The sequence below is a fragment of the Sinocyclocheilus rhinocerous genome, unplaced genomic scaffold, assembly GCF_001515625.1.
Source record: "Sinocyclocheilus rhinocerous isolate Xijiao unplaced genomic scaffold, SAMN03320098_v1.1 scaffold1938, whole genome shotgun sequence".
Classification (NCBI taxonomy): Eukaryota; Metazoa; Chordata; class Actinopteri; order Cypriniformes; family Cyprinidae; genus Sinocyclocheilus; species Sinocyclocheilus rhinocerous.
The window spans coordinates 568736-592860 of NW_015629065.1; the positions used below are offsets into that span (position 1 = coordinate 568736).

Here is a 24125-nt window from a genome sequence, read left to right on the forward strand (position 1 = left end):
CTTGCGGCACGTGACGATACATTGATGTGTAAAGACACGAAACGATCAGTCTGTGCAAGAAACTGAACAGTATTTATATAGTTTTTTTTACCTCTGATTCACCGCAATGTCCGAACTGTCCTGAGCGCGTTCGCGTCTTCTTCAGCCTGCGCGTGAGGCGTCTTCTTCTTCTTCCTGAACCAGTCTGGCCAAGCGAGGCCCTTTTTAGGCCCAAGATCCATGACCTCAGCCAGCCTTTATGAAAGACAAGATCTACCTATTGAAGAATTGATAGAAAAAGACATCCCAGATTGTACTTCAAATTTGATCCCTCCTACCCTGCGAATTTCAAGCCCCGGGACGCCCTCGTTGCTTAGAACAAAGCGATAGAAATTGTTCCCCTGCGCTGCGCTGGGACGGCTCGCGGGTGATTCCCGTTTATATCATTATGCAGAGGTTCAAACTCCAGTCCGAACACCACTGGCCACGAGCTTTGGGCTCTGCTCTCACTGCACAGCGGGATTAGCGCTGAATAGCGTGGTAAAGAAAGTTGCAGTTCAGGATATAAGCAGTTAATAAGATTATGCGATATGTGATCGTTCCGTAACTCCCCAACCGGACCTCACCGGACAATGGCACCTTTTTAGTTACACCCAGCCTTTATACGGAGAAGAAAATGCCATTGCCATCGAAACTTTTCTCAAGACAGTTCCCTTCAGTGATACATTAATATAACCCCAGAAATGTAATGCATTTTTGTACTTATTTTACTGTTATTTTCGGGATCTACTGGGACAGTGATAAAGACACACGCTCCGAAGCCTCGGCACAGAACGTAACATCACTACCGGTCGTTTCATGTCTTTACACATCAATGTATCGTCACGAGCCGCAGGGTTTAATTTGGTTTTGTTTGTGTATGTTTTTTTGACTCTCAAAGCCGTGATTCCCATTCACTTCTATTATATGACTGACAGACTGCAACGGTTTGAGTTAAAAATCTTTGTTTGTGTTCTACTGAAGAAACAAAGTCACCTACATCTTGGATGCCCTGGGGGTAAGCAGATAAACATCAAATTTTCATTTTTGGGTGAACTATCCCTTTAAATATAAATTTTTGTCATCATTTATTCACCCTCATGTTATTCCAAACCTGTATGTGAACATAAGGAATTATCTCACATATACTCCAAAGGTGAGGTTGGATTTCTTGCTGAAGACAGAAGGATCAATGTGGCTGTGACTCGTGCCAGACGCCAGCTTGTGGTAGTGTGCGATTCTCAGACTGTTCGAAACCATGACTTCCTCAAATCCCTAGTGGACTATATGTCTGAACATGGAGAGGTTCGTACTGCCTTTGAGTACCTGGAAGACTGTGTGGCGCAGAATTACATCCGTGACGAAAAGGACAAACAGATCAACAGCAAAGACGCTGCGTCTACAAAACAGAAGTCCAAGAACCAAGGCAAGAAAACAGAACAAGAACAGAAGAAAAGTGCAGCCAACAAAAGTAGAGGACTGAATCAGTCCAATGTTCAGCTTGACCAACATAAAAACACCAATTCACACCATCCTAAACCCAAAGATGCCGATCAGACACAAAATAAGAAAAAAGAGATAAAGGAACAACTTCTGAACTTTCTGAAAGACCCAAACAAGACAGAGCTACAGTTTCCTTCCACGCTAAATTCTCATGAGCGTATGCTGGTCCATGAGCTCTCTGAAGAAATGGGTTTAAGGCATGAAAGCCAGGGAGAAGGGAAAAACCGTCGCATCACTGTGTCCCGGCCCCCATTAGAACCGGACAAGTCAGTGGAGCCCGAACAACCAGACGTGACTGTATGTACAGCAGCGAAGCTACAAGATGAGTTACAGAAAGGACCCTCAAAGTCAGCTGTGGATCTGAAAAGCCTGCATTTGGAGCGAATGTGCCGGGAGCAGGAGAAACGAGAGGAGAAAAAGCAGGAAAAACAACAGCGTGTGAGACGGGAACTGAATCCCAATGCAAGTAAAAGCCAGTCTGTTAAGAAACCCAAAGGAACTTCAAAAGGTTTGTGTTTTATATCCCAATTTCTGAATCGTTTCAATACTTTCATTCTGTTACACTTCATAGTCAATATGTGTTTCTTTCATAGGAAACACTAAGATAAAAGCAGGAGCCACAGATATAGCTGCAGGTGCCATGCCAGATGACAATTTTGATGCTCTCATCAATGCTGTGGTTAAAGCCGACAGCGTTTGTGGTTTTGTGAAGTGCAAAGCCAGTGTCCTGACACTAGGGCAACTCTGCCTCTACTGTAACAGACAATACTGTCTCAGTCACCATATACCTGAGGTAACTTGCTTTTTATTTTATATTACAGGAGTCATATCATGAAGAACCAAATTTTGCTTTATTTTTTTAAATAAGTGTTCATTATAATATGAAAGTAGACTGTAGCTTTCAGAAACATGACCTTTACAGTCATGATGTAATACAGAGCACGCTGGTTAGATGCTATTATTCATAAACACCAAACACTCAGTGCTAGAATCAAGTGGCTCAAGTTCTTTTTAACAATGTTCTTGACCATTTCAAGTGCTTTTTCTCATTTCACGAGTGAAAAGGGTGTTGACATCAGAGTTTTAAAGGCTTGCTAACAAAAAATGTCAGCGTAATGGTTGAAAATAGTCATTAAAATATATTATAAAATAATAAAAAAATGTATGATATGACCTTTAAAACGTGTAAAACATTTAAACTAAAAATATTTTGATGCAAGATGCGTTTGAAATAAAGTATTGTCTTTTTTTAGGTGCACGGATGTGGAGACAAGGCAAAAGCTCAAGCTAGAATGAGGATAAGTAAAGAAGGGGTGCTTTATGCAGGAAGTGGACAGAAGGACAAATCAATAGATCCAAATAAAAAAGCATATCTGCAGAGAAAACTAGACTCTAAACTCGATGATATGGCATCTCAAAGAAAAACTAAAGCCAAAGACAAAGAGAACTGACATTCTAGGAGACACTAGATCGATCTGATGTTGTTTAATTTAAATGTGATGGTTATTTACTTGAAAAATATGTATAGAAAGATTTCTATGCTTTAAGTGTGGGCTTCACAAACATTTTGGTTATTATGAGTTCCTGAATAAGGCTAAGAACAGCTGCTATTTATTACAGATCCACACTGGCATGGTTACATGGCAAACAAATCACAAATACCAGCCATACTTAATACTCCCGACTGGCACTGTGACTGAAAAGTGGGTTTCTGAATTACTCTGGTTGTGCTTAAAATACCCACCCTAATGCTAGTCTGAAATCCCTGTACAAGATTTATGTCTTGCAGAATTATTGTTGGGAGCTTAAGTAGTTGCTCCACTGTGTCTCTCAGTGATTGATGCATTGATTATTATGTCATATGTAATCTTCCAGTTATCTCATAAAGCTCCGAAGAGCACAGGCAGAGCAATGCTTGGGCTTGGGTCCATTTAATGCTGGATTTAATATATTTAGTCTACATACAGCATGTGCTCATGTAGCTTGGTATATCTGTCCACAAGAGGTCATAAGAGACTCAGGTGGCATTGTGAGTTCCATGGATGCAGTAAGTGGAGGATTTTCACTGTGAACACATTAGAAGGAGTACTTCAGGTGACAATGTTTCTAATAGCCACAAGTCATATGATAAAAAAAAATTATGTATAACAACTTTTGACAGTTTGGTCTTTATGAAATGCTTTTAAATTTTACCTCAAGGCACTTAGAGCTAAAAAAAAATGTTAAGATTTTCTGGCAGAATGTGTCACCGAATACTAAATTAAAAACATAAATGTTCTTTTTGTGTTGGTTGGTTGATGTCTGGTTTGATCAGCTTTCCTTGTACAGTGCAAATTTTATGGTTGTGTCAAAAATAGACTTTAAAATGCTATCTAAAGGTAATTTATAATGAAAGATTTGTGTATTAATTTAAGAGCATGGTCTGATTGAAACATTTGAGTTAACAGAATTGCAGTATTTGTAATACTGTAAGTACAGTAGTAGTAGATTTCTTTGGCTGTCCTGTGTGACTTCCAAATGACTCAGGTAGATGATACTCTGCGCTTGAAATGCTTAGCCCTAAAATAGCTCTGCAATGTTCTGAATCAGGAATAACCATTTAGCTGAAGTAAATAGTTACAAAATGGAAATATCCTTAAAGGAATATGAAACATGCTGTGGGTTTGCATAGTTTTTCTCGTTTTACAAGAAGTGCTCAGCTAAATTTAAACTAAAGTGTAAACTTTTTTGTGTGTGTGTGTGTGTGTGTAATGATGCATGAACATAGCATAAAAAATGAGTATAGTATAAAAAAGTGAGTGAGTCAACAAATGTTTCAACAGATGTAATCACAATTTTAAATACTGGCAAAAACAGGTAAGCTTCCAAAACTCAAACATAATAATATACATACTAACATAATTTATGCTGATTTAAGCGGATAGTACAAAAATACTGTATTACAGCAATGGGAAATTAATAATAATCACCTTTAACAAATAATTGTAAATTAAAAGTCTAGATGCAAATTTACTTCATCTTTGTATTAATTAATTAATTAATTAATTTATTTGGCTTTCATTTTGGGTGAAATGTGACCTGCACACATTTTTTTTTTTTTAGAAATTCACAGATAAATTAATGTTTTGTAGTTGTTGCATGTTCAAATTAATGTAGTTTTTGTGCCCCATGCATTACAATGCACAGATTCTAAGTGTGCTCCCCTCCTTTATCCCAGTGGCAAAATAAGGAAATATTTTCTCAGTAAACTTATCTTTAAATGTGTAAATACTGCCACCATCTGCAGCGTCAGAAAAGGAAACCTTTCCTTTATCATAGTCCAGTTCAACTGTGATTATCTGTGGGGGTTTTTTCAGGGTTAGTCGTGTGCAGGGAGAGGTCTGAGCCCAGTAGGATTCCTCATTGTTTGAAATTACCCAGAAACCCTCTTTTGGGTTGAGAAAAACTGCAGTCTTCCTTTTTATTGACTCTCGTGCCACCCCAACGTACCACTCTTTGCTGTATGCCACCTCTACATGCCAGCGCTGCTTTCCTGAATTGAAGCTGTTAGCAGCGAGTACTGCCATGCGGCTCGTGCAGCGTTCAGGGTTATCAGGAAGCTGCTGTTTTTTCCCATAGCTGATGGTGGTGAGTTCATCTTTGATGATCAAGTTAGGGTGTGCCGTGTTTAGATCGAAATTGACAGAGGCTGGAAAGATAACAGAAAGCAAAACCTCCTCTCATGATTTTGCATAGACCTAGCAGTGTAGTGATTACTAATTATTTTAGAAGGAACTGTAATTATTTTACAGAAGGAACTGTAAAAAATCTGTTGTAAATTATAAATGATATTCACACATTTAAACACTGAAACACATCTTAAGATGTCAAGTTTGAATACAGGAAAATGCTAATGAGATTTGAGAGCTATGACACAAAGATATATTCAAAATACTTGAAATATAGTGCAAAAGTTGTATGGACTAGCCCCTGGTCCCTATAGCCTACTTTTGTAAAGAAAGTGGTAGTTTGGGGACAATTATGCTAATCACCTCATTTTATGCTACATGTGAGAAATAAAAAGTCATACTGAGTACATCACGAGTAAATGATGACAGAATTGTCATTTTTGGGTGAACTCGTGTTATAAAGGACTTGCTGTACAATTGTGTACTTACAGTGGTGTACATCTCTTTCCATTCTTTTCCAGACCCCGTGCTTTAATGATCCAAGGTACTGAAGCACATCTATAAGTGCCTTTTTTGGATATTCTGTTTCAGGAGCAGTGTAGCTAGTCCTGTAATAAAATCATTATTTGTTTAATAATTTTTGTGTGAAAAGAAAAAACTAACAGACTGCTTAAACTAAAACTTTAAATTAAAAACCATTGTGTACAGTACCGTTTTAATGCCTCCTTACATTCCTGTAGGTAGAGAAAATGTAAAGGTATTGGCATAATTGTAATCATTTGAAACACTTACTTTCTTTATTTCTTTCTTTCAGATAAGGCCAAATAGGGAACATTACTTAAAGGTTTTGTAAATGTTTTTTTTTTTTAATGAAATGCTGTGCACAAAATTATCCTACTTATCCTAATCACTGAAGTGAAGTGTATGTTTAGTCAATCAGAAGACATTTAATGCTTTACCTGTCAATCATTTTGTGCGTACATATAGCAGTCCATATATGGGCAACCAACAGCTTGGAGATTTTATGATATTATTGGATGCAAAATAGGCTATTCACGATTTCTTACATCAACAACGGCTTAGGGCTGGTCACACAGTGTCCCAGGGGTTTGCTTTTAAAAAAACGTAAGATAAAGCGCTAATGAAAAAGAACAGCTCATGCGCGAGACATAAAAAAAACAGAAAGACGCGACGCATGTTTACATCGAAAAACAGTTTAAAAACAGCACAGTTAAAACGCGTTATGTGTGAACCAGCTGTTACACAGCCAAACATGATAAAGGAATACGAAGACAAAGGAAAATAAGAAGACCAATGAGTTTTTCATCAATGCAGTGAGCTAAGGTAAAGTTGCCAACGGCTAACATGGCTCACAGTACCTTTACGTAAACATAATGTTTTAAAAGCACATTGACCTTTAAAAATGTCAGATCATCCGCTATTATGATGGGTTCTATGTATATGATGATGTCAGAGAGCTCTTCAATGCTCTTATTGACCTCCTCCAGTTTCTCTCTCACCATCGCTGTCTTGCTCCCGCTCTCATTTTGAAGTACAATGAGTCGGGCTGCCTCCTCCTCTCTCAGGATTATATGTAACTTTTCATACTCTTGTTTTACTTCTGCAGCAATTTCGGCAGCTTGTTTCTGTAAATTAGAATAAAAATGAATTGGATTTGATAATCCTGAAGTTTAAGTTGAGGAACTGTATGTGCATATAGTTCACCTGTATGTATGTTTCCAGTTCCACCAAGTTCTCCTTTAATTTTTCAAAGATGGTTAGTTGTTTTTTCAAAGGATTGTACCTATTTGTGAGCTCTTTCTGTGGGGTATGTGTATGGAAAGGGCATTTATATACAAATCCCAGAGAACTTTGACAAGTTGTACAGATACACACTCTAGTTTATATTCACATAGATATCTGCTCAAATCTAACTACAAATCACATAAGACTCATTTTCATACAGGTTAACATATGTTTCCTTACCATTATGTCTGATGCTGCCTCAGCTATCGGGCAGTACTCATGATTTTTGTGACTCCTTGATGACGTGCAAACAATGCAGATAAGTTCTGCATCTTTCCGACAAAAAAGCTTCAATTGCTCGTTGTGTCTTGAGCAACGTTCCACCGATTTTGCCATGAACTGCTCCGGCTTCTTTTTGAAGACATCCGAGGCTAACTTTAGAGCCATATTGACTGGAGGCCTGGATGAGCGCTCTGTACGGCGGCACAGAGGACATTGCCGTGTTCCCATACGGTCCCAGTGTGTCTGAATGCAGGTTTTGCAGAAGCTATGTTTGCAACTCAGTATGACAGGGATATTGAAAACCTCACAGCACACAGGACACTGTAGATCCTCCATTGAGAAAGAACATTCTTGAGCCATCTGTGCTGAATTTGCAAATCCAAAAGTCTTTCTCAGGTGTTTAGAAAACTTGCAAGCTGAAAGTAAAGTGCAGTGCGACTGGGATAGACAGGTTTGACCTGATTTGTAAACTTTTAGACTCCTCTAAAACATGTCAGAAATGTCACTGTGTTACTCTGAGGAGGACATGTATTTTCATGGCTAATTAGCTTGAGACTTTTGTTCATGATGAGTCATGGTGGTTTAATTAAAAAGACATACTTCATCAGAAAACAAGCTGCAAAAATGTCTTTTATTGAATATTTACTAGAAAAAGTCCATTGAATATATATATACAGGACTTCTTTTAATTAAACAATGCGTTCAGTCTCATTTTCAGAAGATTCTGCTGCATAAACATGCAAGTATTGAGAGGGACAAATGTGGAGAGGTAGTTATGACCAGCTGTCAACCAGGATGTGAACCAGCTTAATACAGTGTGCAGTTAGTAAACAGGGAGATTAGCTTAGAATAGAAGGACAAAGTTACTATAAAAATGAAAGTAAGGTAAAAGAGAAATAAATAAGCAGCATTTTTACATATTGCTCCCGTATATTAATAAGTTCAACAATTAGAAATCTCCATGTCATGCTGTTTTATTATTTATTTCTAAGAATAAGCCTGATCACATCCAGCATTAAACATTGCGAACTCTTACATTGCAAATGCTTATGCTTGTGGTGAGAGCTATAACAAAATGTATTATATTTTATAAAATGTCTTTGGATGTGTTTAATTTGTATTTTATTATTTAGTTATGGAATAATTAAAGTGGCAAAAAGAAGATCCACTTATAAAAGTATGAGTCAGAAAAAACATGCACAAGACCTCAGATTATATCTGAAGTCCTTACAAAGTAAAATGAGAAATCAAGTTAGCAGTTATAAAAAGTTTAGAGAATTGTTAGTCATTAACAAAATATGAATATTCATCAGATGATCAAAGACGATGATTAAAAAAAAAATGAAAATCTATCATCAATTGATCATACATATGGCAATTTGATTATTTATTTTTGACTGAAAATTTTAATGAAAGTGCCCACAAAGAAATAGAGATAAAATCTTTGGGCCATTCTGATTAAACATACTCAAATACTTTAGTGCTATACATGTTGGAAAAAGGTATTTTTGTTGCATATGCACATTTGTGAATCTCTGAAGATTTTAAGAAAATAAAGGAGATGAATCATAAGGTTTTAAAGCTGATATCAGCAAACTATACTTCTAAATGCACATACTATAAATGAAAAAAGAAATTATTTTTCACATTTTTTTGTAAATTCAACAAAAGAAATGAATTCAGCTGTTATCAGAAACGTAGTAATGTTGTGTGTACTGTATAAGATTCTTATTAAAATACATAAATAATTGTCATATAAATAATTAACAAAATGCATAATTGGTCAAGTTAATAAGTTGAACACATGCCCCTGTTACTTCAGAATATTACAGTTCACTAACAGGAGGCAGTTAAGAGACATTTGAGTTTACTACAAGCTCAAAACAAACCTCAAACAAACTCAAACAGAACAGCATCTCTCAACATATCTTATATCGCTGACAGAGAACAACTTTATCTTTTTAAAATTACATTGATTGTAGCATTCATGAATTATTTACACAATCTAAAGAAATTGATTAGGGCTTGAAACTTGATTGAAAATCACTTAGAAAGTTATAAATTATTTAAATATACATGTTCTGTTCAGCTGTGATAATAGAACAATAATGTCCATTAGGAAACCATGTGATATGTAAAGCTCTCACCTTGTTGATGAATATCCTCACTGACAGGATAGCAATGCTGCATGGTCCAATCAAAGGCTGTTTTTCTGTCTTAAACCAATGCAGTATAATAAAGTCAGTTCAGTGTAATATCTGTTGTCTTTCATGACGTCTCTGTGTTGAACTATTAATCCATGTCCTGTCATTTCCACATTATTCCCAGTTGCCATAAAGACAGGATGGAAATACCGGAAACCGTCCTTTTGTCCAGTTAGAAAGCTTCCTGAAAGAAGGCCCTGGAACTTCTTCTCCCAGACGGGTCACTGTGATGGGATTCTGCCATTTTGTCCAAGGCAGGAGTGCAAATCTCATACAAAACCCAGCTTCACTGAAGAACGATGGCATTTTGGGCAGCCCTTTGTGCCGTTTGTCTGCAGACACCTGCATGTGTGAAAAGAACATAGTGAGCGACATAGATAGCTGGTGGCTACAGAGAGTAAACACACAAATACATACTTGAGGTGGAAAATGTGAGAGCAGGGCAAAGCCTGCAGCTGCTGGTTCCTCTCTCCGATAGACTCCCCACACATGCCACAGTAGAGCTCTAGCTCTTCCACACACTGCAGGAACTTCACCACCTGCTCTCTCAACTCATCCTGCTGCTCCTTACAGCGGTAGATGCCTTCACACAGACTGTGCACCTTCAGGATACACAGCTGGCAGAGAAGTGCACAGAGAGAGTCAAATACAACGCTAATGCTAATACTATTAGAGAACATCTTCTGATGTCATTAAAGCGCCACTGCTTCAGAAGCAGTGTTGAAAATGAGATGGCTGTCTCTTATTCTAAAACAGATGCATCACCTTGTTTCCAATCGTCTCGGCCAGATCATGCGCTCTTTGCAATGAGTCCAAAGCCTGTGACAGTATTCAAATTAAAAAGAAATAATAAATAAACCAATGCCATTTAATATATGTGACCTTGGACCACAAAACCAGTCATAAGGGTCAATTGTTCAAAATTGAGATTTATACATCATCTGAAAGCTGAATAAATAAGCTTTCCACTGATGTATGGTTTGTTAGGATAGACAATATTTGGTCGAGATACAACTATTTAAAAATCTGGAATCTGAGGGTGCAAAAAAATTGCCTTTAAAGTTGTCCAAATGTCTTCATGGAACATGATCTTTACTTAATATCCTAATGAATTTTGGCATAATAGAAAAATCAATAATTTTGACCCATACAATGTTTTTTTGGCTATTGCTAAAAATATACCCAAGCGACTTAAGACTAGTTTTGTGGTCCAGGGTCACATATATAAAATGTGTCGATCACAAATGTACAACTAGACAATAAAGGAAATAAAGTTTTCAAAAGGGGCTTTCATTGCAATGCAAAAGATGAACCATTGTGGGTTATCCAAAGAACATTTCTGTGAATAGTTCTTAAAACAGCCATTTTCTTTTTCTTAGTGTGAAGAATATATTTATTGTTTAATAGAAACGTTCAATGGGTGTTAAAGCTTCTTCATTGAACCATAGATGCCAATAAATAATCTTTATTTTTAGGGAAACTACACAATCAAATCAGTTTCCTGACCTTATCGTATTCCTTCTGCAGAATCCAACACTTCCCCACACCGACGTAGATGGATGCTTGTCCAAGGCGGTTGCCGATCTCTGACATTATGCACATGGAGGACTCGTAGCGAGGGAATGCTTTCTGTATTAAAGGTGAGCACACAAAGAAAATAATTATTGCTATAAGCAACACTTATGACACTCTTGGTTGACTATTTTGCAATAGAACTCCATAATTAATCGAATAATAATCTTGGTTATGGCTGTTGCAATTAATTTTGAAGTGTGTTGAGTATATAATGTATATTTTGTTTTTGCATCATTGAACATTGGAGCTAATTACAGACAGCTTGTTTCAAATGTGTAATAAGAAATAATTGACAATTATGAGTTTGGTCATAACTGTGAAGCACTATTCTGCAATACTGTGTAAGTGAAACAGTGAAAAAAATTGTACAACAGTTATGTGCTAAATGCACTAGTAACAGCAATACACTGAAAAAAAGCAGTAGAACTTACATCAACATCTTTCTGACAGCGATGAATATCAGCAAAGTTTAGCAGACACAATGCCTGAAGGGGCCGATCTCCATGCTGCAGTGCAATCTTCATTGATTCCTGAGAGACATAAGATCATTTCCAATATTAAGGAAACATGTATACGTGTTGTCCTGTCCTCCACAGCAAACATTTCTTTTAAATTGTAATAATAGTTCACAATATTACTGTATTTTTGATAAAAAATAAATGCAGCCTTGATGAGAATAAGAGGGTTCTTTAAAAAAAAAAAATCATAATTATTCCAAAATTTTGACCGGTAGTGTATGAACCAACAACCCCCATTCATACAATATTCAAAACTGAGAAGTTGCGCAACAGCTGGAACATGGCCTGCATTAATCCCCGCTGTTAGACGTCTGTATATCACACTTGCAGACAGCACATTGTGACGCTCACAGTCCAAAGCAATGACTGGCTGTGATATTTCTCTCCTCGTCATTAGCAAGGAGCTAAGGGTAAGCTCTGCTCTCCATTAACACTCCTCTCAGACGGCACCTCAGCAGGATGGACTCCGGACTGGCGTATTTTTATCAGCCATAGTAAAGGGGGCTGGCACAACTAGTCCTACAAATAACTGCACCTGTCAGTTGTGCCATGGCCCGAGCAGCAGACAGAGGCCAGGGTTACACAAAGGGGACTGATAAATATGATCAACATGCGGCATCCTGGGAGATTAAGGTGATGCTGCCTTAAATTTGTCCAGGTGACCATTGACACAAGCTCCACATAAAGATTGCCTTATTTGTTTTTAGTGCACATACTTTAGTCATTTAAAAATGGTTGATGTATCATAATTAGATGCTTGTACCTCACAGCATTCCATTGCATCTGCTAAGCGCAGCAGCTTCCTGTAGGCCACCGACATATGGTACTGGCTCATGGCACGGTACTTGAGACTCCAACCCTTACCATAGTCATTCACGAGTTCCGCTGCTTTGCAAGGAAAGAAGAGTGCTTTCTCATAATCCTGCAACAGCGCAAAATATGCAGATATGGACACTTATTAGAAGCATAAAACAAGCTGCACATAAAGCATAGGAACTTGTATTATGTATGGTCTTTAAAGAATGTTGATACAAAACAGCAACCAAATATTAGAAAAAATTTCCACAAATTACTCCACAAAGTCTGACTGATGCATTTACTGGTATGATATTTCAAGTCAAAGCATAGATGCGTAATTTAAACAATTACAATTAAATACATATGAATATGAAAGAGTATGTACAGTAAATGAGAATGCTCAAAGAAACCAACCACTCAAAGTTGATAATTTCCCCTGTGGCAGGGAGATTTAGCTCTGCTACAGCTAAAAGAGGGTCTTATTATTGCCCCTAGTAGTGCTGACATTCTCCGCATGCCTCTCCATCACATACTTATTACAGCAGGCCTTCCAGGGGATTTGCTGTCTTCAAATCTCTGGTGTCAAGGTGAGTACAAATGACTACAGTTTGTTAGTCATGTAAAAACTGCTTTACTCCGTCACTTAAATAGAACTTAAAATGACTGCAGGCCAAAGGAACATAAAACTAATACTTTGTATACAGTATACAATGACTTTGACAGATACTTTGTGTTTACTTCAGTAAATATACACTACAGTTTAAAAGTTTGGGGTCAGAAAGCTTTTTTTTTTATGAATACTTTTATTTAGCAAGGATGCATTAAATTGATCAAAAGTCACAGTAAAGGCTTTTACATTGTTTCAAATTATTTCTATTTCAAATAAATGCTGTTCTTTTAAACTTTGTCAACAAAATCAAAAAAATCTAAATCAACATCAAATTTTCAACAGTGATCACTAAATCAGAATGGTTTCTGAAGGATCATGTGACACTGAAGACTGGAATAATGGCTGCTGAAAATTCAGCTTGGCCATCACAGGAATAAATTACATTTTACAATATATTGAAACAGAAAGCAGTTGACGAGAAACCTTTTGATCAAATAAATGCAGCCATGACACTTTAGAAAGAGACTTCTTTCTAAAACATGAAAAAATCTTACCGACCCCAGACTTTTGAACGGGAGTACCAGCATACTGCTAGATCTCATGATCTTAAAAACTGATATAAAAAAAACTTTAAAACTATTTATTTATATGAATTTAGTTTTCATTTATGAGTTAATAGTGAAGGAAAAGTAGCCAACAAGTGCCCAGCATACTTGTGATCTCCTTCAATACTGTTTAAAAAGCATCCTAAAACGCACCTAATGAATTTGGTTAAGAGAATGTGTGTACAGAGATGTAATCCAGACAGAGTTGTGACAGATTTTAAAGAAACTTAAGTATAAGATTTGTAATGTTATTTCTGTGGTGTGATGACTTGAGTAGGTGTGCCACAAGCAACAACAACAAAAAAAAAGTGGTAGCAAGCCCAAATGAATATGTATGTATGCATGTGTATGTATTGTTTCTCAAACTTAAGTAGGTTTTAATAGTCATACCTTAAGCTGGATGTAGAAGTTGCCCAAACTACAACAGACCCGGCACTCCAGCATCTTGTCATCATTGTTGTGAGCATATCGCAGGGCCTTCTCATAGCTCACTAAGGCCTTTTGGAAAACGCTAAGGCCCAGATAGGCATTGCCCATGCTCAAACACACTTGCCCGTTGAGCTGTAGGCTTACAGTGGTGCCCTGCATGTTTAAGCAGGTCTCACAATATGAGACCGTCTTCTGGAATTCACAAAGCTTCTCATTGCTGCGTGCCAGGTTCAGGTAGCCCTCCGTCAGGTAGTCCGGATCCTCCATCTCTCTGGCTGTGTTTATCTGAGCTAGGGAGTACTAATGGATGGTTGCATATACATGGGGACAGAAAACAATAGAAATTAGTTCAGTGATAAAACTATTTCAGAGAAATCTAAAACTACATATAGTTAGCATTCAACTGGTGTTCCCCATCTTGTTGCAACCTGATATAATGCTATACAAGACAAAGGACTACTGTTAAAATTTTCTTCATACCACAATAGATGTCAAGCATACTTTATTATTATCATGTGAGAGCTACAGTTGTTAAAACACATCATAGTGCAAATGAAGTCTTTGCTGAACTCGGGAAAGCAGGTCCCTCTGCAAGGAGGTTTATGTCAACAAGATGCTCGGTGCTGAGGATCATATTGCATGCGGCTCTCCTTACCATCCATGTAACTATATGGAAGTTACATATTATATGCATGTTCCGCATTATTCAAATTGGTATATATTTCAGTACGTCGGAAATCTTCGTCACTGAGGTTACAGACAAATTAGTGCAAATCATATGCATATCATATATAGCAGATATCAAACTTTAAAGAGATTTTCATTTACTCAACCTCATTTTGTTTCAAACCTGTATGACTGACTTTCTTGTGTGGAGCACAAAAAAGTCAGTGGGGTCCAATGTTGAACCCGAGTGACTCATTATATGGACAAAACAAAAGTTTTTCAGTTTTCAAAATTGACTCCATTTTTGTTTTCCACAGAGGAAATCAAGTCATACACGTTTGGAACAACATAAAAATGATCCTTTAACAGTTCACTCCACATATCAGTTGATGGAATACATATGTATCAAATTTTTTTGACAAACAGTGAAAAAATATCAGTGTAAAGGAGCAGGAGGATGACTGCTTAAGTGGCTCTTACCTGTAGCATCTCCTTGTATTTCCCCATTTCCGAATGTGCTGTGATCAGACAACCTAAAACTCGAAACTTCCCCCCAGGATCAGATGTCTTCCTTAACACTTTCATCCAGACATATAAAGCCTTTTCTGTGTCATTTGACTGATAAAGCTTCAGCCCCTTCTCAATCTGCTGTTTGGTTTGGTCCTGACCCATTTCTGCTACAAAGTCCCTCATAAAAATAACCATCCGTTTGGCTCTTCGGCCCACTGGTGAAAGTGCAAGCGTAGTTTTTGTCTTTCACCGTCACCGCACCAAAACAAAAGACGTGTTAGTGAAAATCCACCCTGGAGATCTGCACCCACTTGCGTCACTGATCCACAACTCTCAGCTTTGGGCGCAAAGAGATGTTGAAGAAACTGGATCCACAGCATGCAAGGTCTTCAGAGTCCAGATCTCCATTGCTCATCACTTTGAAGAATCACAAAATCATGATCTCTTGACATTAAAAATACCCAACTTCAGTTGCTCCAGAAAGAAAGTTGAAGGAAAAAAATGTGACACTAAAGTAATAAGTCTCAATCCAAGGTGCTGGCAATGATCTCCCAGAATATCTACTCCCTCCACACCCGAGGGGGAGGAATTCTCTGTACACTCACCCCCCCACAAACCACCCCTTCATCTTTCTCTTCCCTCCCACTGCAGTGCTGGCGCTACAGCAGATGGCCTTGTCACTCTGGACCATGTGTCTCTGCTGGAATCCAGCTTCAGCCTCTGAAAAGATCCAAGGTCACAAAAGACGCTTATCCGTCGATCTTCATACCAAGAGTAGTGCTGTTCACCTCCACATCCACACACCGTCAAGAGGCTCAAGCACCACAACTGTGAAGGACCCTTAAGAAAGAACAACTTTAGGAAATATTCAGTCCCGAGCTACAGCAGAGGTTTGGACATCATGTGAACAAGTCTAAAAACAGCCAGATATTTTACAACGGTGAAGCAGAGCGGGTCAACGGTCCACATAGAGGGTGGCAGTTCCTGTGGGTGGGCCTTGTTAAGCCGCTCGGTGTGCCACCTCCCAGCCCCCCAGCCTTGGTGTCAGCAACTGATGCTTAGAATAGTTCACAAACTCTGACATGGTATTTGTCTTGAGTTACAGTACCGCTGCTTCTTGAAACACATCAATGGGATCGAATTGTCGGGTTCTCAGCTGAACCTGGCTTTCTTTGGCCCTTCCTGCCCCCTTTACATCCAACTTCACGGATACAAATAGGGAGTATTTACCGCCTTGCCATTCACAAGATGGCTTGTCTTTCCAAAGATAAACATCTGGTGGTTGTAAGTCACATCTTTGTTATAACACAATTCCTGAAATGCTAAAATACTGCCTCAGCACATTTTGGGGAAACCGAAATATATTCCTTGAAATAAATACTTGTGTCTCTTCTAGCTTTCAAGTCTATTTTAAAACAGAGCGAGAAAAAAGAAAAATATTCCTTACAAATCTTTTATTGTGTTTTGTTCACACAAAAAAGAAAATTGCCATCATTTACTCACCCTCATGTTGTACCAAACCAGTATGACTTTCTTCTGAGAAACACAAAAAAGCAGCATTGGACCTCCCTTACTTTCATTGTATGGACGAAAATAAAACATATACATTCTTAAAAATATCTTCTTTTGCCTTCTGCAGAAGAAAGACAGTCTTTCAGGTTCAGAACGACAAGAAGGAGAGGATGACATTATCATAACTGTTAGGCAAAGGGGAAAACATGAAATACCTCACTTATTTTTAGCTTTTAATTCAAGAGAATGTTGAGCAAAAGTACAGAGTAGAACAACACAGACATTTATTTAAAAAAACTTCAAAAAGGCAAATCATTGTAACTAACAATAATCTGAACCAGCCACAAAAGTCAACAAAATTAAGCTTGCGTCTCTGGCAGACATAAAAATGGACAGCTTTTTCATATACTGCATGGTTAGGTAAAATGTAAACAGTTGTAGCATTCAACTTTTAAACCAGCTTGAGGTGGTATAAAGGTCCTGTCCAGTCAAAAAAAACACTGAGAAACAGAGATTGGAGGTGACAACTGACAACATGGAAATTACCATAAAGCAAGATAGACAAGTTGCAATATGAGCACATTTCTTGCAAACTTTCATTATGAATGTTACTTAAATGGCCCTTGACAATTGTACTAAAATAGTTTTGTCAGCTGTCTTGAGGATATTTTGCACTGATAATTATTTCCTTATGTTCAGAGTATGTTGGCAGACATGTGAAAGACACCATATATTGCACATTATCACTCATTAGAGGGCAGTTACTATATCCAATTCACAGCTGTATACATTGCATATGTTCAGCTAATTCAGTAAGTGTTGTGTTCAGATTAGTCCTTGTGGATTTAGATTACAGATGCATGTTGCAGAATGAATTAATATAAATCCCTTTTGAAATCCAAATGAACCACATGTTGGAAGGTTTCACCAAAACTTGACAAACTTCAATGGTCAAGTAAACTGCAAATGACAAACATCACACATTACATTTGGCCTTCATTAACACTTTACGGTGTTCTACTATGTAACACTTCACATGACATTATAAAGCGTGTACCACTGTATCACAGTAACAACTTCTACATGACTGCTGTCTATTGAATCAATATCACAGACCATAACTGATATCACCATAGTACATTTATCATGGTCCCATGCATTACTTGAAAATCTCAGGCCAAAACAAACTGCCAGTTTGTGAGGAGGATTTTGATTCCCTTGATTACCGAGACAACCGATGTGGCAGGATTCAATTTCAAAGTGTTTGCGTCACCTTTCTTGCATTTGTCCCTAAAAACGTAGATGCATCCATTGCAACTGGCCACTTTCCATAGAGATGGCACGCAGCTCCATACTTCAGGGAAGCGCAGCCGAGTGAAGCTGTCCAGCAGTGGGTTATAGCACACCAGAGAGTCGCCCTCCGCCACCACAAAGATAAGGTCCTTATGGGCGGTGGCATGCATGCATCCGGCAAAAGGCAGCATGTAGGGCTTGGTATGACACCTCTGTGTGGCCGTGTCAAAGCACTGGATAAGGCGAGATGGTTTGGTAAAGAAGTCCATGTCATTTTCCTCCCCACCCAAAAGGTAAATGGTGCCTCCCAAATTGACTCCAGCTGCACCTGACACGGCTGTGTCTAGTTGAGTGGTTTCTTTCCATATGTTATCCTGTACTGTGTAGTAAATGACAGCATTGGAGAGAGTGTCCTGGAGGGTCTTGCCTCCCAGTGAGTATATGGCATCCTCTGTGGACACAGACACTAACGTGTGGTGCAGACGGTCCCGGGGCAGAGGGGCACAGCGCTCCCAGTCCATAGTGTGCATGTTGCATTTCCACATGCGTCGTGGTATGGAGCCCCCTACAACATATAGATCAGCCCCATGCTTGCAGGCAGCTGTGATCTGGTGACACAAGCTGTTCTGGCCACTTACACTGATGGCGTCGTCCTCATCACAATGAAGAGACACAGCCAATGAGTGTGTGCGTGTGTCTTCCTTCCCAATTAAGTATATGTGCACTTTTTCACCAATCTCCTAAAACACAACAAAGTCAACAATGAGCATGTGAACAATATAATAGCAATAAACAAAGGTTGTGCATTCTGCTTGTCAATATTTTAAAGTGATCAGCTACGTAAAATGATCTAGCTGGTTAACATAGATGAGATATTCTGGAAGTTTCAAGAATGATTTCTTATAATACCGTAAAGTAGGAAAACACGTATGCCATCATCTTCACGTAAAGTGTTTAGGAATTTATGGGGTTTCTTGTATAACTATAATAACTATATATATATATATATATATATGGATCATGTTATCACAAAAAGCCAGACTGTGTCAAATAAGCTATATTATTTTTGGTGGGTAATAACTTTGGAAATGTTCAATAGTGTTACCTTTCCAATGGGAACTTGCGTTGTGTCCCCTAGAGGGCACTATGGGGAATGCCTCTGGCATGACCGGTCTCTAAAGCTTTAGTCTAAACACGACAATGAACTTGACATTGGCAGGCGACAGCCTATGACGTCACAACTGGTGTGGCCCAAGAGTATACACACACATACATATACTATAAATATATAGTTATTATAATTATACAAGAAACCCCATAAATTCCATAATTTGCAGCTATAATTGCGAATTGTCTTTGCAAAGAAAAATTAACAATTGATTAACAAATAATATAAATCAAAATATTACACATTATTTTAAATTAAATATGTATTAAAAATGCAAATATTATACATTTACAATTATATGTACTGTAAATATAAAATAATTAATTTAAAATTAAATAAAATTTATCATTGTGAAAATTTTGGGCAGGTGAGTAGAAATCTTAAAGGGATAGTTCACCCAAAAGATGTCACATGGACTATTTTAATGATGTCTTTACTATCTTTCTAGGCCTTGAACATGGTAGTTGCATTGCTGTCTATGCAGGGTCAGAAAGCTTTCGGATTTCATCAAAAACATCTTAATGTGTGTTCTGAAGATGAACGAAGGTCTTATGGGTTTGGAACGACATGAGGGTGAGTAACTAATGACAGAATTTTCATTTTTGGGTGAACGACCCCTTTAATTACAGGCCTGACTGGGCCAGTGAAGAAAAAAAAAATTTAAATAAATAAAACATTTGTAAATAAATAACTAAAACTGTTGAGCCTAGAATATGTTTTCATTTAAAGAATACAGAATATCAATGCAGCATTAAAGGTAAATTATTGCTTAAAATACTGTTTAATATCCATTTAATCCATCACTACTAACCTTTAGGCTATCTAGAAGCATATCAGAATACTCCTCTCGTTCGACTTTGTTGTGATTTATCCAAGATTTAATAGCTGCAGTTGGATTTTGTGAGCTTGGCACACCATCTGAAAAAGCAAATGCAAATTACAAACATAAGTTAACATGATCTCTGACTCTTTCTGATTAAAATCTCTCATCTGAAGTGAAACCAATTTGCTGTTAATGCCATTTATTCACCTTTAATGATATCTATGAGAAGGCACAATGGCAAGTTCAGGAACTCCTCTGTCTGGTGCAGCTGAACCAGGTGAATCTTCGCACAGTGCTTGGCAGCCGTATACAACTCCTGGTCACTGTGTCTATCTGCCAACCACATCACCTGAAATAAAAAATGAACAACAGTTTTCTACTGATTCAGCTGACATTTATCAATACTTTTTTTGTGTGTATATTACAAAAAGTAGTTAAAACCAAAGGTTTCACCTGGAGGCAGTTCTTGACGTCCACAGTTCGTGACAGGAAGCGAGAGCACTCCTCAAACAGGGCAGTGAGCTGATACATATCAGCCATCTCATAAGTGTCCTGCAGGTCTTCAACCCTTAGTTTGATCGTCCCATGGTAGATGTAGTCCACCAGCGACTGGAAGACTGGTGCACTGACATCCTTCAGCTCAATATTACGATCATAAGTTTCTCTAAGGTTAGAGGTGAACATGGACCTGAAGAAGCAGCTTTGTGCAGAAAGCACCAGGCGGTGAAGCTGGAACTCTTTGCTGTCCACAGTGATGGTGACATCTGCAAACAAACCATCCTCCAGACACAAGTCCATGATGCTCTTCACAACACGGCTGGAATGGGAGCTATCTGTGAAGGTGTAGCCCTGGAAGTAGTTTTCATCCCCTGATGGACCTCCAACACTGTAACCCCCGTCTTCACTGGACTCCATGGCGCCTATAAAATCTAAAGCAGCTTCACCTGAATACTAGATGAATGACTTACTGGATCAGCTGTCCCTCAGATGGATTCATTCATGTAGTTTTAATTGTCGACTGGGAGGCTGGGATTTGCCTTAGGATATAACACTCAGTAGGCTCTAAAATTGCTTTCAGATTGATTTAAAGCCATATGTAGAATTCTTTATGAATAAAAAACTGCTGCTTGCTATCTACACAAAAAGTATTCCAAATAGTTTAATAAGATATTTATAGATGGTTTTGCATTTATACGGTTCCATCAGAACTGATCGACTTGGTATTCGAATCAGCGCAGTTCGCTCAGTCAAATTATGGCCATCTATGGTAAACTGGCCAGCTATGTAGCTAATGCTAACTTAAGCCATTTAGATTAAGGTCTGTTTCAGTTTCACCATCCTAATGAGTCCACAATCGAGAAAACGGTGTGCCATATGTAAAACTGTAGACAGCACACGCGCGTTATCATTTATAAATGTTAGCATGTGTTAAATCTTTGCCATACCAGAAGACTGCTTGTGAGCTTCAGGAAGTAAACAGCACATTCTTCGTATTGACGTCACCGCGTGTTTACGCGACTCTCTGCTGCGCCCGTGTGTTGGAGGCCTGTCATTGCATTGCATATCGAAAAAATATATACATTTTTAAACGTATTTTCAAGTAACTTAGCTTTTCATTCATCTCTATTACACAATATCATCTTACAATTATTTACAATAAAAAAAGAAATAGATATAAGTCACCATCTCTAGTAGTCGCATTTTTTCTCTCCCAGTTTGGCTCAAATTGTGTTTTTCCGCAGGTGAAAAAATGCGACGCACTAAAGACTGTCTAACTCGGGAATCCCGTTTTTGTGGGGCTAAAACGGATGACGACTGAAAGCTGCGTGAATCAAGTGCAGTTTTATTTTTGTTGCAATGTTGTTGACTCAGATCAAAGTGGTATGTGTTGTCCTGTGCCTCATTGGCTTCAGGGAGCCCTGGAATACCTCAGGTAAAGACTTTCAACTTAAAGAGACGACATGTGCAGTTCTTCTGTTTAAATACTTAAATCTTTGTTGTTATACACCTTTATGTAGATTAATCATATGTGCAGGCTTGTTTTCCTTGTGTGATCATAATAGTAGTACTTGATTTTATTAGCTATTCCAGTGCTGTTGGACTGTGGCACTGGCACTTCTGTGGCATGTTGGACATGATTTCTGCCAACCGTGACGTCAGAGTCGCATATTTTCCCTTTATTTTCTGCAAGCGCTATTTGATGCTTAAAACGTTGGTTTTGTTTTACTCATACTCAGTTTATCATGGCATTGCTCACATAGCTCTGAATAGCTCAGACTTGTTTGTCTTACAGCTCAAGTTTAATGCTTTTCATGTAACTCATGAGTCTGTGCTATCATGCAGATGTTACAGCGGTTCTGCACGGAGGACTCGCACATCAAGGCTTTATCAGATCTGTAAATGATGCTAACCTGATGTTTGAGGTAAGAAGGTATAGCTGTAATACATTCCACAAAGCAATAAAAGCCACACTTCATTTTACCATATGTGACCCTGGACCACAAAACCACATTTCTTTTTTATTGAGATTTATACATCATCTGAAAGCTGAATAAATAAGCTTTGTTAGGATAGGACAATATTTGGCCGGGATACAACTATCTGAAAATCTGGAATCTGAGGGTGGGAAAAAAAAAAAATCTAAATATTGAGAAAATCTCCTTTAAAGTTGTCCAGATAAAGTTCTTAGCAATGCATATTACTAATAAAAAATTAAGTTTTGATATATTTACGGTAGGAAATTTACAAAATATCTTCATGGAACATGATCTTTACTTAATATTCTAATGATTTTTGGCATAAAAGAAAAATAATAAATAATTTTGACCCATACAATGTATTTTTGGCCATTGCTACAAATATACCGTGCTACTTATGACTGGTTGTGTGGTCCAGGGTCACATATATTGATGTACAGTAATTAAATTCATTATTGTAGTGAACACATTCATTTATTTCAAAGATTTATTTAAAAACTATATTTAATACTATAGCAGTGTGTCACTGGAATGATACAATTTCTCTTAAATACACTTTGAGGTGCTTTTTTATGACCATTTTTAATATGAAACTTAATAGCCTTTATTGTACATAAAATGTTAAGCAGAAAATCATTCTACATTTCATCTAAAATATTTTAAACATTTCTAATTGCTCCATAAGTATTATGCACGCAATTTTTATAACTATGTATTGAGAGACTACATGGAATATTTAATCGGTTCTCACACTCCTGGACTGTTTAAGCAAAATGCTAAATAAATACTATGATTATAATCTTATGATCTAACTAAACTACAAATATAGACAATTGCTGAAGAAACAACTCTATGGAGTCCCAAAGGGCACATAGTGATGGAAAACATGAGATAGAAGGAATGTATTTTTAATAATAATCATGTAATTATATTTTCTGAATTTGCAAGCAAAACGTTTGTTCCCCAAGAAACTTTGCATTTGCTCACAAGAATGTTGTTTTCCAAGAAACTCAAGAAATTTTTACATTTCAGTGCTATTGTTAGCAAAGGCACATTTAAACACAATATTTTTGCAAGCAAACATAAGCTAATTTTCCCCCCATCACCACATCGCCTAATGGGCTCCATACCATACAGATCAGCTCACAATCTTTTTTTTTTTTAAATCCTAGTTCTTATGGAGAGGACTGCAGATTGATGCTGACAATAATGTTGTCATGCGGGATCAAGAAATTGCATCGATGCGACAAGGGCGAGCTTTCTTATCTCTTATAAATGACAGTATCCCAAAGACTGTCTCTGCAATGGAGAAGTTACTGGCTATGCTGGAAGAGCAAGACAACTCTTTCACTCAGACCCGTTTTGAGACCCTCCTCCTCGGGACTATCTATTCAGCCTACCAGGCACAAAACCAGAGGCTAGAGTCGGAGCAGCAGGCCTGGATGGATATTCTTGGTCGTTTTGCAAATGTTACTTTCGTTCAGCTACGCAAGTCTTAACTAACAATAAACATACCAGTGATTCACAAGTTCACACGTACAGAAAATCAGATAAAGAGTGTGCATATTTGGCGTGCTGTCCGAGGGGAGGGCTCTGAGCTCGGAATTTGGCCTGAACCCAGAGTACTCACCCATATTCTAGACTGGGATAGGAAAAGTCGAGTGAGGAGTTGGGGTGGTGAAGGGATGCTGGAAACTGTTGAGGGACAGAGGGGAGTCTG

The 24125-nt window shown here is 37.9% G+C and overlaps 5 protein-coding genes across 5 annotated transcripts in view; 2 read left to right on the top strand and 3 right to left on the bottom strand.

Annotated features, from left to right (window-relative positions):
* LOC107738695 (DNA-binding protein SMUBP-2-like) overlaps positions 1–3011 on the top strand; it is a 7998-nt gene extending 4987 nt beyond the window's left edge. The window contains exons 13-15 of the mRNA XM_016550491.1: positions 1175–2029; positions 2115–2314; positions 2775–3011. Coding sequence (XP_016405977.1) covers positions 1175–2029; positions 2115–2314; positions 2775–2972 — 1253 coding nt within the window. The 3' untranslated portion in view covers positions 2973–3011. The remainder of the gene's footprint in view (positions 1–1174; positions 2030–2114; positions 2315–2774) is intronic.
* Positions 3012–4682: 1671 nt separating this feature from the next.
* LOC107738699 (zinc-binding protein A33-like) lies at positions 4683–6748 on the bottom strand. The gene is made up of 4 exons (XM_016550502.1): positions 6605–6748; positions 5901–5923; positions 5679–5797; positions 4683–5209 (listed from the first exon to the last, which is right to left on the bottom strand). Exons 1-4 carry the CDS (start codon positions 6710–6712, stop codon positions 4695–4697), a joined length of 765 nt encoding a protein of 254 aa, XP_016405988.1. The 5' UTR covers positions 6713–6748; the 3' UTR covers positions 4683–4694.
* Positions 6749–9244: 2496 nt separating this feature from the next.
* LOC107738702 (43 kDa receptor-associated protein of the synapse-like) lies at positions 9245–15533 on the bottom strand. The gene is made up of 8 exons (XM_016550504.1): positions 15103–15533; positions 13918–14256; positions 12278–12436; positions 11428–11526; positions 10928–11050; positions 10187–10240; positions 9839–10038; positions 9245–9763 (listed from the first exon to the last, which is right to left on the bottom strand). Exons 1-8 carry the CDS (start codon positions 15325–15327, stop codon positions 9691–9693), a joined length of 1272 nt encoding a protein of 423 aa, XP_016405990.1. The 5' UTR covers positions 15328–15533; the 3' UTR covers positions 9245–9690.
* A 1412-nt stretch (positions 15534–16945) lies between these two features.
* Positions 16946–21456, bottom strand: LOC107738697 (kelch repeat and BTB domain-containing protein 4-like). The gene is made up of 4 exons (XM_016550499.1): positions 20382–21456; positions 20136–20277; positions 19917–20023; positions 16946–18677 (listed from the first exon to the last, which is right to left on the bottom strand). The coding sequence occupies exons 1-4, from the start codon at positions 20841–20843 to the stop codon at positions 17817–17819; spliced, it is 1572 nt and encodes a 523-aa protein (XP_016405985.1). The 5' UTR covers positions 20844–21456; the 3' UTR covers positions 16946–17816.
* Positions 21457–21718: 262 nt separating this feature from the next.
* Positions 21719–24113, top strand: LOC107738700 (protein FAM180A-like). The gene is made up of 3 exons (XM_016550503.1): positions 21719–21861; positions 22272–22351; positions 23578–24113. Exons 1-3 carry the CDS (start codon positions 21786–21788, stop codon positions 23902–23904), a joined length of 483 nt encoding a protein of 160 aa, XP_016405989.1. The 5' UTR covers positions 21719–21785; the 3' UTR covers positions 23905–24113.
* Positions 24114–24125: the final 12 nt, after the last annotated feature.